This window comes from Mrakia frigida, assembly GCF_051309035.1.
Source record: "Mrakia frigida strain ATCC 22029 unplaced genomic scaffold BDY24scaffold_2, whole genome shotgun sequence".
Classification (NCBI taxonomy): Eukaryota; Fungi; Basidiomycota; class Tremellomycetes; order Cystofilobasidiales; family Mrakiaceae; genus Mrakia; species Mrakia frigida.
The window spans coordinates 182,131-195,492 of record NW_027481279.1 but is presented as its reverse complement, the minus strand read 5'-3'; the positions used below and the strand labels follow the sequence as shown (position 1 = coordinate 195,492).

General features: G+C 53.4%; 5 protein-coding genes across 5 annotated transcripts; 2 read left to right on the top strand and 3 right to left on the bottom strand.

Annotated features, from left to right (window-relative positions):
* Positions 1-90: 90 nt before the first annotated feature.
* BDY24DRAFT_374787 (ketopantoate reductase family protein) lies at positions 91-1,397 on the top strand. Its single transcript, XM_076638471.1, has 2 exons — positions 91-169; positions 272-1,397. The coding sequence occupies exons 1-2, from the start codon at positions 153-155 to the stop codon at positions 1,341-1,343; spliced, it is 1,089 nt and encodes a 362-aa protein (XP_076500578.1). The 5' UTR covers positions 91-152; the 3' UTR covers positions 1,344-1,397.
* A 446-nt stretch (positions 1,398-1,843) lies between these two features.
* Positions 1,844-6,322, bottom strand: BDY24DRAFT_374785 (Six-hairpin glycosidase-like protein). Its single transcript, XM_076638470.1, has 20 exons — positions 5,923-6,322; positions 5,659-5,791; positions 5,533-5,567; positions 5,259-5,401; positions 5,070-5,167; positions 4,929-4,956; positions 4,722-4,838; positions 4,541-4,644; positions 4,163-4,460; positions 4,030-4,087; positions 3,781-3,948; positions 3,652-3,709; positions 3,448-3,588; positions 3,355-3,361; positions 3,018-3,279; positions 2,785-2,936; positions 2,676-2,712; positions 2,488-2,515; positions 2,404-2,415; positions 1,844-2,305 (listed from the first exon to the last, which is right to left on the bottom strand). The coding sequence occupies exons 1-20, from the start codon at positions 6,142-6,144 to the stop codon at positions 2,166-2,168; spliced, it is 2,241 nt and encodes a 746-aa protein (XP_076500577.1). The 5' UTR covers positions 6,145-6,322; the 3' UTR covers positions 1,844-2,165.
* Positions 6,323-7,169: 847 nt separating this feature from the next.
* Positions 7,170-7,455, top strand: BDY24DRAFT_374782 (uncharacterized protein). The gene has a single exon (XM_076638469.1). The coding sequence runs from the start codon at positions 7,190-7,192 to the stop codon at positions 7,406-7,408; it is 219 nt and encodes a 72-aa protein (XP_076500576.1). The 5' UTR covers positions 7,170-7,189; the 3' UTR covers positions 7,409-7,455.
* Positions 7,456-7,830: 375 nt separating this feature from the next.
* On the bottom strand, positions 7,831-10,410 carry BDY24DRAFT_374776 (WD40 repeat domain-containing protein). The gene is made up of 11 exons (XM_076638468.1): positions 9,970-10,410; positions 9,749-9,821; positions 9,518-9,601; positions 9,269-9,395; positions 9,132-9,151; positions 9,017-9,042; positions 8,855-8,944; positions 8,746-8,762; positions 8,468-8,676; positions 8,244-8,364; positions 7,831-8,136 (listed from the first exon to the last, which is right to left on the bottom strand). Exons 1-11 carry the CDS (start codon positions 10,168-10,170, stop codon positions 8,055-8,057), a joined length of 1,050 nt encoding a protein of 349 aa, XP_076500575.1. The 5' UTR covers positions 10,171-10,410; the 3' UTR covers positions 7,831-8,054.
* A 121-nt stretch (positions 10,411-10,531) lies between these two features.
* BDY24DRAFT_374770 (ubiquitin-related domain-containing protein) lies at positions 10,532-12,457 on the bottom strand. The gene is made up of 9 exons (XM_076638467.1): positions 12,336-12,457; positions 12,093-12,250; positions 11,993-12,010; positions 11,779-11,865; positions 11,494-11,704; positions 11,203-11,429; positions 10,929-11,116; positions 10,805-10,820; positions 10,532-10,702 (listed from the first exon to the last, which is right to left on the bottom strand). The coding sequence occupies exons 1-9, from the start codon at positions 12,388-12,390 to the stop codon at positions 10,682-10,684; spliced, it is 981 nt and encodes a 326-aa protein (XP_076500574.1). The 5' UTR covers positions 12,391-12,457; the 3' UTR covers positions 10,532-10,681.
* Positions 12,458-13,362: the final 905 nt, after the last annotated feature.

The window sequence follows — 13,362 nt, the reverse complement described above, 5'->3', positions numbered from 1 at the left end:
GAGGGGCTGGTGGGTGTTGGGAGGAGCAGAGTCGACGCGTGGCCGCGAAAGAGGAGCGCGACGAGGCTTTTGATTCCGTTCAAACGGCCATCTCGAAACAAGAAGATTTTCTCTGGACGACCTAGGAACTCGCTTGAAATTGTCTCTTCGCCATGAGAGTCCACGTTCTGTAAGTTTCCCGATCTATCTCGCTCTTCTCTGTTCGAAGGAAGCTCAAACGTCCGAGCTCACCAACCTCCTTCCTTCCCTCTCTTCCTTTCTTTCTTTTCAGTGGTATCGGTTCCATCGGCACTCTCCTCTCGTACCATCTTCGTCTCTCCAACCCTTCCACCCCGATCTCCCTCCTCCTCAAATCCCAGATCACCTCGGACTCGTTCTGGCTCGATCAAGGACATTCTCGTCGAGGAGGAGAGCTTCTCGTTCTCCCTTCCCCTCCTTTAACCATCTCCTCCCTAGGAGCTTTTAGATTCAACACCGAACTCCTCACCCATCCAACATCCCCTATCCTCTCCCTCCTCGTAACCCTCAAATGTCCCTCCATCCTCCCAGCGCTTCAAACCCTCTCCCCTCGCTTGTCAAAGGACTCGACCATCGTGCTTCTTCACAACGGAATGGGCGTCTACGAGAAACTCATCAAGGAAGTCTTCACGAACGAGAAGGAACGACCTCGTTTCATCCTGGGAACAACAACTCATGGAGTACGAGCTGGGAAGGAAAAGTTTCAGGTTTACCACCATCAACCGGAAGGAACGATCAACGGAGGAGGAGAGCTCGTCTTCGCCGTCGTTCCCTCCTCCTCGTCTTCGCCTTCGTCGGACTCCCTCGATCAAACCCTCACCCTCCTCACCTCCCTCAAGAACAGTCTCAACGCTGAGGTAATCCCTTACGAAGAGATCCAACCCAAACTGCTGCTCAAACTCGTCCTCAACTCCATTATCAACCCTCTCACCTCCCTCCTCTCTATCCCTAACGGATCGCTCCTCCTCTCTCCCACTCCCATCGGCAACCCAACCCTCCTTCCTCTCATCCACCAACTCGCCACCGAAGCCTCCCTCGTCCTCCAAGCCTCCCACCCGTCTCTCTTCCTCTCCGATCAACCCAGCGCTTTCGGACCCGACGCGCTGGTGAAGAAGGTGCTGGAACTGGCTGCAGCGACGAGCGGGAATCGGAGTTCGATGCTGCAGGATTTGGATGCTGGGAGGGAGACGGAGATTGAGTTTATCAACGGGACGTTGGTGGAGATGGGGAGGGAAAGGGGAGTGGAGACGAAAGGGCATGAGATGGTGAGGGGGTTGGTGAAGGCTAAGGAGGGGTTTGGGAGGGGTTCGGCGGGGAGGGTTTAGTGGGATCCTACAGGTGAGCTCTGGCCTGCGATTCGTGAGTCGATAGATGAGGAGAGAGAGAGACAGGAAGCTGATCGATCAACGCGTCGTTCTTTCAACTTCGTTCTCTTTCGGTAGATCCTCGGTCGTCTTCGTTTTGTCTAGGACTTTAAATTGATCCCTCTCCTCGAAGGGTCGCTGAGGTGAGCTGTTGATCGTTTTGTCGCCGTGTTCGAACGCCTCAAGCTGACTCCTGTCTTTTCTTCGACTCCCTCTCTTCTTCATTGCAGCTTGAGATCGAACCAGCCCGCCGAGCGTTCTACCTCAATCCTCGGGACTCACAGTTTAGCCTGGCACAGGTCTACATATCCCGCGGGGTTGAGGAGGCAATAGCGGAGATGAAGGAGGATCGACGATCGTCCGTCGACGCGTCGAGAGGTCGAGCACGCCGAAGGGAGGGACTCGAAGGGACTTTCTTGTGATTTTATCACCTGGTATATCCTTTCTCAGACTCGTTGCCTGATTTAGGCAGGCTACGCTATTTCTCTCCTGTGAAGACGTCGAGTCGTCGCTTTCTTCTCCGCAAGAGGACATACAGTTCGAGGAAGAGACGATGGGTGAAAAATGGACTAGGGCATCCGAGGGTCGTGTAGAGAGAGACACTGAAAATATTACAGATCGTGAAGAACTAGCCACCTGCCATTGCTAAACTGCTCTCCAACCGCTCCTTTCCTTCCCTAAACTGCGACGAAAACTAAATGAGAACGGAAGAAAAAGTCCTTCTCGCAATGCGAGTGTAGGTCGTAACAAATTTACAAAAGAGTTGGAAGGAGGTCTGATCCCTCAAAGGAATCCTTTTCCGACCCTAGAACCTGCGAAGAGAGTCTTGGAGCTCGTCGTCGCGTTCGAAGGGGAAGAGGCAGCGACCTCGATGAGCGGGCAAGTAGGAGACTTGATCAGATGACCGTACGTGGCTCCAGCCCCTGTATCAGACGAGGAATTATAAAGCGGGTCAGATGGGAAAGAGAGCAAGACGAGCGGACGAAGAGAGAGAGAGAGAGACGAGGAAACGGAAACGAACAGATCACGACGCCTGACGAGGAGAGAGAACGTGGAAGAAGTCAGTATCAATTTTCGACGCTGAGAAACGTTTAGATGGGCTTACCGTTGGTCCAACCGAATCCGGTTACGACCTGCGAAGGAAAGGAAGAGAGGGAACAGAACGAGAACGGAAACGGTCAGTTTCGACGTCGCTGCTCAAACTAGTTAAGCGCATCCGCTGGCCACGCTTTTTGTCCCAATCTCGCGTCGAGAGCCTGGCTAAAGACTCCGTTCGAAGCTGAGTCTACTTACTTCGTACTCTCCACCTCCGCCGGCAGCATCGAGATCACTGAGAAGATGAGGAAGAAGACGCGTCGGGTGAGCTCGAATCGTAAGCCAGCTGGGGAGCTCAAATACTCACGTCGCGTTGAACTTTTCAAACATTTTCCCCGTAGAGGTCGTGTCGGCATGAGTGACGTTGAGTTGATCCGCTGGGAGTTGGGAAAGGACGCCTGGAATGGAACCTCCTGTCGAGTACCACGAGCAGAACGCTGAGCTGATGTATCGGTTGAGCTGAGGCAGTCGAGGATAAGTATATAGGAGTCAGTATTCGAAGAGAACTCGTGAGTCAAACTAAGCAGAACCGGAACTCACGACCTCTCCGAGAAGAACGTCTCTCCATCCTTCTCCGATCGTTACGTTCCCGTCTCCAGGTCGCTCTCCAAGAGCGATCACCGATCCGTTAGCCACTCCGCCTTGGACGGGAAGGGAAGATTCGTTAATTCCGAGCTGACCGACTGGGACGAGGTCGAAGGCGGAGTAGTTCGAGGGTCGGAAGGTCGTGTACGGAGTTGAAGTGAGGTTGGTAGGGAGTCGAGCGAGAGCCTTCGTAAGGATGTACTGATGGGGAGGCCACCTGAGAGTCGAAACGGAGTAAGGCGAGTTAGATCGAGGCGAGGCGAGGGAAGGTGCAGGAAAGGAGAAGACTCACGCGTTGGCTGCGACGCGTCGAGGAGAACGAAGTGGTGATTAGAGTCAGCTACAACGTTCAGAGAAATCTGTAACGGGATTTGATAGAACTCACGGAAGTCCCAGTTGAGAGTACTCTCGGTGAGAGTGCAGGCAACTGATCCGTTGTACTTCTCGAGCATCAAGTTGAGACCGCTGAAGGCTTGGAAGAGCTTCTGCTCGTCGTTTTCGACCTCCTCGGGGATGATACCGAGCCCTGTGGCACCAAGAACAAGGTTCAGTCCAACGGTATGATAAAAAGAGAGCGGTTCGAACTCACAGAAGGGGTAGAAAGCAGCGAGGGAGAAGAAGTCGGATCGAGAAGACGAGGTCGTGTTCTGAACCGCATGAAACGAACAAAGGGGTCAGTATGGACAGCTTAAGAGAGAGGCGAGGCCAGAAGACTCACGAAGTCGTAGAAAGCAAGCTTCTTAGGGTCCCAGAAGAGATCGAGGATTGCGTCCTTGAGAAGCGCTCCTTGTTGGTAGTGCATGTCCGCCTTGGAGGTAGCGTTGTCTCGCTTCATGGTGGTGCTGGTCGAGTTGCCGGAGGCGTACTCTTCGTAAAGGGATCCGAGCTGAAAATAGAAAGGGCCGACGAAAGAGTCAGCATCAGAAACGGCGGAGCGAGAAAGAAGACGCGTCGAGGAAGAACGAACGAGATAGTGATCGGAGGCGAGAAGAGCGTTGAGATCCACAGGAGCGAGCTCTCGAATGCTGTAAATGAGCGGAGTGAGAATCGAGGAGTCAGCTCAGGAATATTCGATGTGGAAGACGAGATTGAGAACTCACGCAAGCGAACGAAGACCTTGTAAGGGATCCGAGAGGTTCTTCCCGTAATCCTTCATCCAACGAGCAGAGTAGTCCCATCCAGACTCGGCACCAGAAGCGAGTTGAATGTAGAGGTCCTCGGCTTGGGTTTCGTTGAGAGGAGGGTCGGAAAGGTTGACCGTCTCCCAGTCCTCGACGTAGCCCTCAGGGCGAGGCGCCGTGTTGAGGAAAACGTTATACCGTCCGACCTGGTGCGTCTTGTTGGTGTAAGGAGACGTGACGGCGAAAGTTCGGTTGGTCTGCCACCATTGAAGCTCAGCTGTGAGGAAACAGGGGGAAGAAGGACGATCAGCTCGAGGTGAAGAAGAGAGAGGAGGAGAGGGAGACTGAGCGACGAACCGTCGGCGAGAGGAAGAGCTCGTTCGAGAATCGAGGTGTCGTTGGTGAATCGGACGTAAAGATCGAGCATTTGAGTAAAGACGGGAGGTTGAGATCGGTTCAGGCTGTCGGTCGAACGGAGACGAAGGTCAGCTCACTTCGTCTCGAAGACTCGAACGCGTCCAGAATGAGGCCGACTCACTAGTACTTCCTTCCTCCGTTGGGGATGAATCCGTAAAGCTGAATCTGGTCCATAAAGTTGTCGAGCATATCTCGAGCGTACTCGGCGAGTCCAGAGTGAAGGAGTCCTTCGATGATCCTAGAGGGAAGGAAGGAGGAAGACGGACGAGGTTAGCGACTTGGGACGCTGCTTTCGGACGATGCTAGGATAAGTAGAGTCGGAACTAACAACAGGGAGTCCCAATAGTATCCCTCCCCTGGGGGTGTATATGTTCCCCAGTAGGAAGTAGGATAGAGACAGAGAAGCGAGAGAAGGTGAGCGACGCGTCAACTCGATTCGACTGGAGCTCTTCGAGGACGGAGTACGTACGGTATCGTCCTCCTGGAACCACCACAGTGTGGTTCAAAGGGATCAACGACGAGTCACAGTCGTTGTTGGCACCGCAGAGAGCAGAGGTGTTCGTTTCCCTGCGAGAGAGGGAAAGGAAAGAACAACCAAACAAGTTCAGTTTTCGTCTTCCTCTCGACGCGTTCCAGGGCTCGAATCCTTTTGACACACCTGATGAGCTCCGACCAATAGCCCATGACCTCAACGATCCAACCTCGAACGACAGGATCCTCGACGGTTTGCAGGAAAGGAGTTGCGGACGCGTTGAACGACGCATCGATTTGGACGGCGACGAGCTCGGTTCCCTCAGCGGTCTGTAGGATTAGAACGAAAGCGATGAATAGTCAGCCTTGTTCATCCTCTCAGGCTCCGGGTTTGGACGAGAACAGCTTGGGGTGGAAAGCAACGTCTGAAAAGAGAGACGAGGGTCGGGGAGGGGACGAACGAAGTAGGTGTTGACGAAATCCTCGAGCTCTCCGACTGTTCTCGCCATCAAGATAAATACGAGAGTCAGATCAGCGACCTCAAACCTTGAAGTAGGGCTCCTGCGACCAGAAAAGTCTCGACAGACCTGTGAGATTGTTTCCGGAAGCTTTGGCGGCCTGGAAAGCAGCGAGCGTCTCGTTGTAGGAGAACTTGGTCGGTTTGTCGGGGAAGGTTTTCGAGTCGGGGAAGATCTGAGCGAGCTCGACAGTTTGTAGGAGCTGTGAAGGGTTAAACGAGAGAAGGAAGGAACGAGGGGGCAACAGCGTCAGAGGGGGCGAGGCAAAAGAGGACGAAAAGTGAGACGTCTCGAAGAGGGAGAGAGTGCGGGCTGAAAGACGAGAAGACTCACATCTCCCGCACAGTAAGATCCAGTAGGGCACCAGGATTGAGGCTCAGACGAGTTGTAGCTCTCTACGAGAGCTGTCGCTGGGAGGGTCGAGCTCGGAGAGGCTGTAGCAGCTGCTGAGGTCGTGGTCGAAGGAAGAGTTGAGCTCGACGCGGCGGCTGAAGAAAGGACCTGAGCCTCAGAGAACCTGGCGAGCAGGAGGAGGGGGAGAAGAAGAGGAGTCATGTCTTTTGGGAGAGAGACAGATGGGGGTCGAAGGTAGAGATGGGTCAAGAGCCGAGAGAAAAAAGAATCAGAACTCTAGACTACTAGCGAGGATCGAGAGAGGCGCAGACACCACGTCACTTTCGGGAGTTCGGATCGAGGCCTCCCCGTCCCGGTTAATGAGGAAGGACGCGTCGAGGAGATGAGATGAGAAAACTTTCACTAGCACGAGTAGGGAGGTTTAGACTATGAGCCAACTTCTCCAAAAACTTCAAGCGACAGAAATTGCTGAGGCTGGGTCAAAGAGAGAGGGCAGGTCAGGTGACCAGAAAAAGGAGCGAGTTCAGAAGGGTCCATCTCTTCTTTCCTTCCCTCCTCCCTCTTCTTCTCTCCCAACCATCACAATCGAATCTCAACTCCTCTCAACCTATCAGCCAACCAGCCAATCACCAACCACAACCCACTACAATCATGACTACTACCAACAAAGAAGCTCCCGGTCTCATCGAATCGCTCGTCTCCCGTCTCACCGGTGCCTCCCTCTCCTCCTCCAAGTCGAAGGACGTCTCCGAGGCCAACTCCTGCGTCTCTACAGCCAACAACTCTGCCGTCTCTCTCCCTTCCCTCCTCCACCGAGCCAACCTCAAGAACCTCAGCTCAGCCCACAACGCTCGAGTCAAGGAGATCGAACTCGCCGAACAGGCGCTCTGGAAACCCATCTCAGTCGTTGACGCAAAGAGAGGAGACGGTCTCTTCCCCTCCCAAGTCCTCGAAGGTCGAATCATCCAACGAGGAGACGACAGGGCCATCCTTCGTCACTCTGGCAGGAGAATCATCCTCAAGGCGGCGGACGGGAAGGGAGAGGACGAGGAGTACAGAGTCGTTCTTGAAGGTTCGCCCGTCTTCCCATCACATCCAACCTTCGTCGAAATCCTCGAGCTTTTTCGGTTCTTTCCTCTCTTGATGCCTTAACCGCATTTCGATGGAAGACGAACTAGCTCACCCTTTTCTTCGTTGCGTTGCTGTTTTGGTTCCTGGCTCCTTGTAGGTCTCCATCGGTCGACCGATGAGCGCGAGAGGATGGATTCATCGATCCACGAACCCTACACCCTCGTCGCCTCTTCTCGCTGGGACGCCCTCTTCGACGCTCCCGCTGGAACCAAGGGAGTCAAGGTCCTCGCTGCTAGCTACGGAGTCCGAGATGGAGAGATGTTGTCGAACAGAGAGGTCGGGTTGGGCATCAAGTACGTCGAGGAGGGAGAGGATGTCAGGGAGGCCAGGGTGAGCTCGATCTTTCCTTCCTGTTTACTTTCTCCTCGCAACATAAAACTGACCTCCTGCTCTCTTTCCTTCTTCTTCTCATCTAGTGGGCTTGGATCGGGGGTGAATTGGAGGAGCAGGACGAGGACGACGACGAGGAGGCTGAGGAGGGAGCTGGAGAGAAGGAGCAACTTCCTAGGTACAAAGGGGTGTGGCTCGTCAAGGCTCCTAGGGAGGACGACGACGATGAAGATGCCGGAGTCGACATCGCTGTGTTCTAAGTAGGTGTCCTTCGAGTAGTGATCCGACGACCGTTCGGGATTTCGTTTCCTTCTCTTCGTTTGCTTGTACTCTTGTCCTCTCTCTCCTGTATGATTAGCTAGCTAGTTTTGCTGTTGTCGATCTGTGTTTCTTTCCTTCTCGCTCTCCGTCGTCTCTCACTTTTGTACAAGCTAGTCTCGAATCGAAATGAACCTCTCAACTCAAACATCGCTCGACGCGTCTCGTCTCGTCCCGCCAATCGTTCTCTCCACCTCTTTCCATCTCGGAGATCCACCTTTCGTTGCAAAACTGAATCAAGATGGTCGTAAGCTGAACATGTCGTTATAAAGCAAATCGTGAAAACCCGAAACCGACTCGGAGACGTTTCTCTCCTCCCTCCCTTGCGTCCCTCACTTCGCCCTCCCCTTCACCTCGTCGTCCTTCACGAGATGCAGTCCGATCCTGTTGACCATGTCGTTCGTAGCTCCAGCACTGAAAGAACAACGGGCGGAAGAGAAATGAAGACGCGTCAGTCGATCGAGCGAAAAGGAAACCGAGTTCGACGTCCCTTCCCCCCTCAAGCTTCAACTTGGACTCACTGTCCTCTCGACCAATCGTAGCTCTGCGCCCAAGCGAGAATCGAGTGATCCGAACTGAACGACGTTGAAACGATGGGAGTAGGAGTAGCATTGGTGGCAAGATTTGGCGTTGGGTTGAGAGCTGCAGAGCGAGGAAGAAGCAAGACGAGGTGACGAACGAAGAGGAAAGTCAGGGGAGCAGAAAGATGAATGCGGACGAGATAGAAAAGAGACAGCAAACGTACTCTTCAGCCTCGAACGAGCAGAAGCATCCCAAATGTGGATTAATCCGTCCCCTCCAGCGCTGGCAAAGGTTCCGTAGGTCTTGTGAAAGGAGATGGAGTTGACCGAGTAGATCAACGTAGGTTTGGGAGGATTGGTTCGAGGAAGTTTCGCTTCTGCACGGTGACACTTGAATGAAAAGGTTTCGGAGGCGTTCGCTGCTGGTATAACGCTGTAAAATGAAGGGGAAGAGGAGATCAGCGCGGCGAAACCATCGAAGAGAAGGTGAGACGGGACGAACTTGTAGGCGATTCGACCCTGTGAACGACAAAAATGACACACCGAGGATGTCAGAACGGAATCCAGCCTCGAAAAAAAATCTTCGCAGAGGTACGAGAGCCGATTTTCACCTCAATGGATCCGACAGCGTAACCGGGTTTCGTCGTTGAAGGGAAGCAGGATATTACTCGAGTTTGCCATTTCAGTGGAGATTCGATGCTCTGTAGACATTCGAAGAAGCGATTGGTTCAGCGACGTTCGAGGGAGAGAACAGAAGGGAGGGAAGAAAGGACCTTGACAGCCGTCGCTGGGTTTCGAACTTGAAGGTCGCAAGACGACAAGGGACGAAGGGTCAGTAACGAAGTTACACAGGTACTAATTAGAAGGACGAAAGAAGGTAATGCTCACGGTCAAAGAGCTGAATATGTCTGGAAACGGCCAGGAGGGCGGACGCGAGGAGAACGAGGATCAGATCTCTCTCTTCCTCTCTTCACTACCTCGTAGACCTTCGAGCTCGCTGTGAGTTACTTTCGAGCATCACTCACCTCTCAGCAGTCCCAACCACAAGCACATCTCCCGTCGTATCCATCGTGTAGCACCTTTCGGGGAGATGAACCTGTCCGATCGGGTTCGGACTTCTCAAATCCCAGAACTTGAGCGAACGATCCCAGCCTGTGGAGAGCAGCGAGACGAACAAGATCAAAGGGCGAAGACAGATATCAGCCCGGTTGGGCAAAGCGTCTACGAAGCTGGGAAAGAGCTCGAACGAGACGAGACGAGACGACGAGACTCACCACCAGTGATCAAAAACGAACTCCCGTTCGAAGCGACTCCGTATCGACAGGAACGGATAGGAGCATCGTGAGCTGCGACTTGAGCTATATTCATCAAGCACGATCAAAGCAAGATGGAAAAAGGTGGTGAGCTCGAGTTCGAACGAAGGGAAAGGGAAGGAGGGAGCGAGCTCAACGTCGTCGCTCCTTCCCAAAAACGTGTCGGCAGAAAGGAAGGGTTTAAGGACTTACTAGCCTGACCAGATCCAAGATCAAACATCCTAGCAGCCTTATCCGCTCCAACCGAGATCAACTTGCTACCGTCCTGATCCGAACCAAAACGAGAACGAAACGAGAGCAAGGAGGAAGGGGAAAGAGTGAGCTCGACCTTTTCCTCTCTTTCTCTTTCTGCCTTCCCCTTCCCCTCCCTCCCTCCAGCCTCCTCTCGTAAGCGCTCAGAATCGTTCACTCACCGGCACCCAACACAAATCCAACACGGGTCCCTCATGAGCGAACCCTCCCTTCATCTGACTCTGCCCCGTCGAATTCACTTCGTAGAACCTCACTTCTCGACTCCACGACCCGACTGCTAGGATGGGAGCGTTGGGAGAGAAGGAAATGGTGGAGATCGAATCGGTCGAAGGGTTGGGGATTTCAGGATCGGGAGCGTTCATGTTGGAAGTGGAGGAAGAGAGGGAGAGAGGGAGAAGGTGGAGAAGGTGGAGTGAAGGAGGCGATGGGAGGAGGTTGGGTTGAGGACGAAGGAGAGCTGCTGGGTATAGAGAGACTGGGATGGGGGGAAGGGTAGCTCTGCCTCTGATCGGGCTGGAGGTTTGAAGAACCAAGAAAGGAGGGGAGGTCGTGGGTGTGGGAGAGAGAAGAGGAAGGGGAGGAGGTTTCAAAGCTCAACGAAGCTGTCGGTCGCTGCTCCCCTTCAACGCGTGATTCAACGAGAAGAAAACCTTGCTTTCCTGCTCGAAATCTCGGAAGTAGATACTCTTGGACTCTCTTAAATTCTCTTGGGTGTCGTTTCTTGCTTGCTAAAGCTCAAGATCGAAGTTCACTCGGACGAAGGACGAGTCGTCTCTCCCCGCAAAGTTGTGTCCAAGCACAAAGAGCATCGGTAGCATCGTCGTCTCATGTCATATCCAGTCCTCGTCGTGATATCGTCCATTTCCCAGCCATCTACGAAGCGACGAACAGGATCTGCGACGAGGAAAGAAAGGTATCGTCAGTCGACGTTCCATTTCTTCTTCTTCGACGAAATGGATCGAGCTTCGAGAGGAGAGATAAAAACAGAACACTCACAGCACTCGGTGTAAGCCTATCACCAAGCAAGAAGGGCGCAAAAAAGGGAGAAGAAGGAAGCGAAGTCAGTCGAACGCAGGACGCGTCGAGACGAGACCTGCAACGAGCGAAAACACCGACTCACCCAAGCTCCTTCAACGACTTGGAGAAATCTCCAGCACCGTAGGTTTTGTTGGGGAACCTCGTCGAGAACACCACGTTTCCTACGTCCACCGACAGCGTCTCGCTCGCAACCCATTCCGAAACCTCCGTGAGAGTCGCCGTCGAAGCGAACGTCTTAGTCATAGGTTGGCCTCCGGAGGGTAGTCGGACCTGAACAAGATAATAAATCAAAAAGTAGACGATGTCAGTCTCGAGAGAGAACCTCCAACGAAGTGAAAGGGAGTCGAGCGACTGACCTGAAGTCGCGTCTCAGGGTAATCCTTCCCAGCTCCCGACGACCCAGCAGCAGCAGTAGCAGCTCTAGCTCCAGCACCAGCCGACACGTCCACTCCTCCAGCCTGCTGCTCGGGCACACGTCCCTCTCGAAGAGCCTTCTCTTTAGCGGTTCGTTCAGCTCGAGCCTTCTTGTCCGCCTCGATCTGTTCCTTTACTGCTGCTCGAGCTTTGGCGTCGGCTTCCTTCTCTGCAAGCGACGAAGGACGATCAGCTTCGAACAAAACGGAGAATTACGAGATGCGAGGGCTTACCTCGTTTTCTCTCCAAAGCCTCTTTGTTCGCTTCCTTCAGCTTGAGATTCTCCTTGATGTCTCCCTGTTCCTTGCCCGCCTTCCTTCGAAGAGCCTCGTTGGCCTTGTTGTCCTCGATTTCCGCCTTGCCCTTGAGAGCTCGCTTCTCGGCCATCTTGGCTCTCAACTCGTCGAGTCGAGCTTTCTTCTCCTCCTCGGTGAGCGGTTTGATCTGGGAAAGCAGGGGAGAGGAAGGTCGGTTGAAGGAAAGGTTGAGCTCGAGATGGAGGGGAAAGGAAGGCTGACCTCCTCAGTGCTCTCCTCGAAGGAAGTGTGACCAGACTTCTCGGCGTGGAAGTTGGCGAGAGCGGTGGTTCGGAAGATCTTCTGGCACTGTGAGGAGGAGAGAGAGGAAGGAGAAGGGGAGGAGGAGGAAAGGGGAAGGAAGAGGAAGGTGAGCTTGATGAGCTCGTTCGTGGAGGCGAAGGATGAGAGAGAGACGATGAGATGAGAGACGAACCTCGCTGCACTTGATGCTCTGTGAGATCGAGAGGGAGGTTGGGTCAGTATATCTCCTCATTAGAAGTCGAGAAGATTGCTTGAAAGCTCAACGATCTCACCTTCGCTTCCTCTCCCTCGAGCGACTTGACAGCTTGATCTCCTCCCTCCTCCTCCTCCTCATCGACGTCCTCAGCGGTAGGGATAGGCTTCTCCGAGTTGTTGAGAACGTGGTCCATCGCAGGCTGGAGTCCTGCATTCTTCGTAGCTTTCAGAGCCCCTAGAAGAGCAGGAAGGGAAGAACGGAGGGCGTCAGCTTCAGCTCGAGGAGGAGGATGACGAGAGAGAAGGAAGGAGAGACTTACAAGCGACTCGAGCAGGATCGAAACCCATAGAGATGAGAGACTCTTGATCGGACATGGTTTGGGGAAGAGAGGTGTGAAAGAGGAGGAGAAAGGGAAGGGGAGGAGGAGGGAGAAGATGGTGGTCGAGAGGGAGGAAGCTCGTCCTCTCCTCCTCTGCTCCTCCCACCATCCGTTTCGATTGCGACCGTATTTTTCATTCTCGCACTTCTTCTTCCTTCATCCTCGGCAACCGCTTGTTTTTTTACGTTCAAAAGTCCCTTCGACGTTTCAGAATCCATCGCTGACGGACTCAAACTCGTCGACGAGTTCGGTGAGGTCGCTGGGCTCAACAAAGAAAGACGGGATCTGCCTTCGGCTCACGAAAGGCGGCAACATAGGATATGTTTGTATCGAGATCGGTAAGGTACGATAAAATCTGAGAGCGTTGTGAACTGATGATTCAGTTCGATCTTGGTATGGAAAGCAGGGCAGGGGCAGACCTTGATTGCGGCACTCTCTCGGTCTCTCCTCGTCGTCGCTCCGTTTCTGCTTGATCTCATGCTTAAAAATCCCTTCTAACGACACCTGCTAGGACTATCAATAGGTTTCTGGGATGGTAAACTTTGAGGTTCTATGGGACGATGCGTCGGGAACTGCAGCCGTCGACGCGATTTGATCGTCGCCGCTCCACTCGTTTTTCCGACTTGTCGTTCGCAAGACTAGTCTAGTCACCCTGACAAAGGTTTCTCGTATACTCCTCTATCAGTACATCTTGAGGCAAGAAGCGAAGCTCTTACGCTCCCTGCTTCTCAGCCCAGCTCGTCGTCGTCGTCGTCTTCGACTCCCAGCGTTTCGCTTGCCAGGGTTCCAGTAGCCAAAGGAGGGTTCTCGAATCAAGTACCAAATTACAGAAATTTCTACACCCAGTCACTCCAAGAAAACCTAGAGTCCATCAAACCCAAAAGAACCCAAAACGAAACCTCGACGCGTCTCCTCTCCTCCCTTCTCTCATTTCTGACTCAACAAGACCGCCAGCACGACCATCGTC

Coding starts and splice junctions, on each gene's coding strand:
- BDY24DRAFT_374782 (XM_076638469.1), top strand. CDS start 7,190: ATGAGCGCGAGAGGATGGATTCATCGATCCACGAACCCTACACCCTCG.
- BDY24DRAFT_374770 (XM_076638467.1), bottom strand. CDS start 12,390: ATGTCCGATCAAGAGTCTCTCATCTCTATGGGTTTCGATCCTGCTCGA. Junction 11,705..11,778: donor TCGAGGAGAGCACTGAGGAG/GTCAGCCTTCCT, acceptor CTGCTTTCCCAG/ATCAAACCGCTCACCGAGGA. Junction 11,430..11,493: donor GGCTTTGGAGAGAAAACGAG/GTAAGCCCTCGC, acceptor CGTCGCTTGCAG/AGAAGGAAGCCGACGCCAAA.
- BDY24DRAFT_374785 (XM_076638470.1), bottom strand. CDS start 6,144: ATGACTCCTCTTCTTCTCCCCCTCCTCCTGCTCGCCAGGTTCTCTGAG. Junction 3,710..3,780: donor AGCTTGCTTTCTACGACTTC/GTGAGTCTTCTG, acceptor CATGCGGTTCAG/AACACGACCTCGTCTTCTCG. Junction 3,589..3,651: donor CGCTGCTTTCTACCCCTTCT/GTGAGTTCGAAC, acceptor TTGGTGCCACAG/GGCTCGGTATCATCCCCGAG.
- BDY24DRAFT_374776 (XM_076638468.1), bottom strand. CDS start 10,170: ATGAACGCTCCCGATCCTGAAATCCCCAACCCTTCGACCGATTCGATC. Junction 9,822..9,969: donor TGGATTTGTGTTGGGTGCCG/GTGAGTGAACGA, acceptor GGTTCGGATCAG/GACGGTAGCAAGTTGATCTC. Junction 9,602..9,748: donor TCTTGGATCTGGTCAGGCTA/GTAAGTCCTTAA, acceptor TGATGAATATAG/CTCAAGTCGCAGCTCACGAT.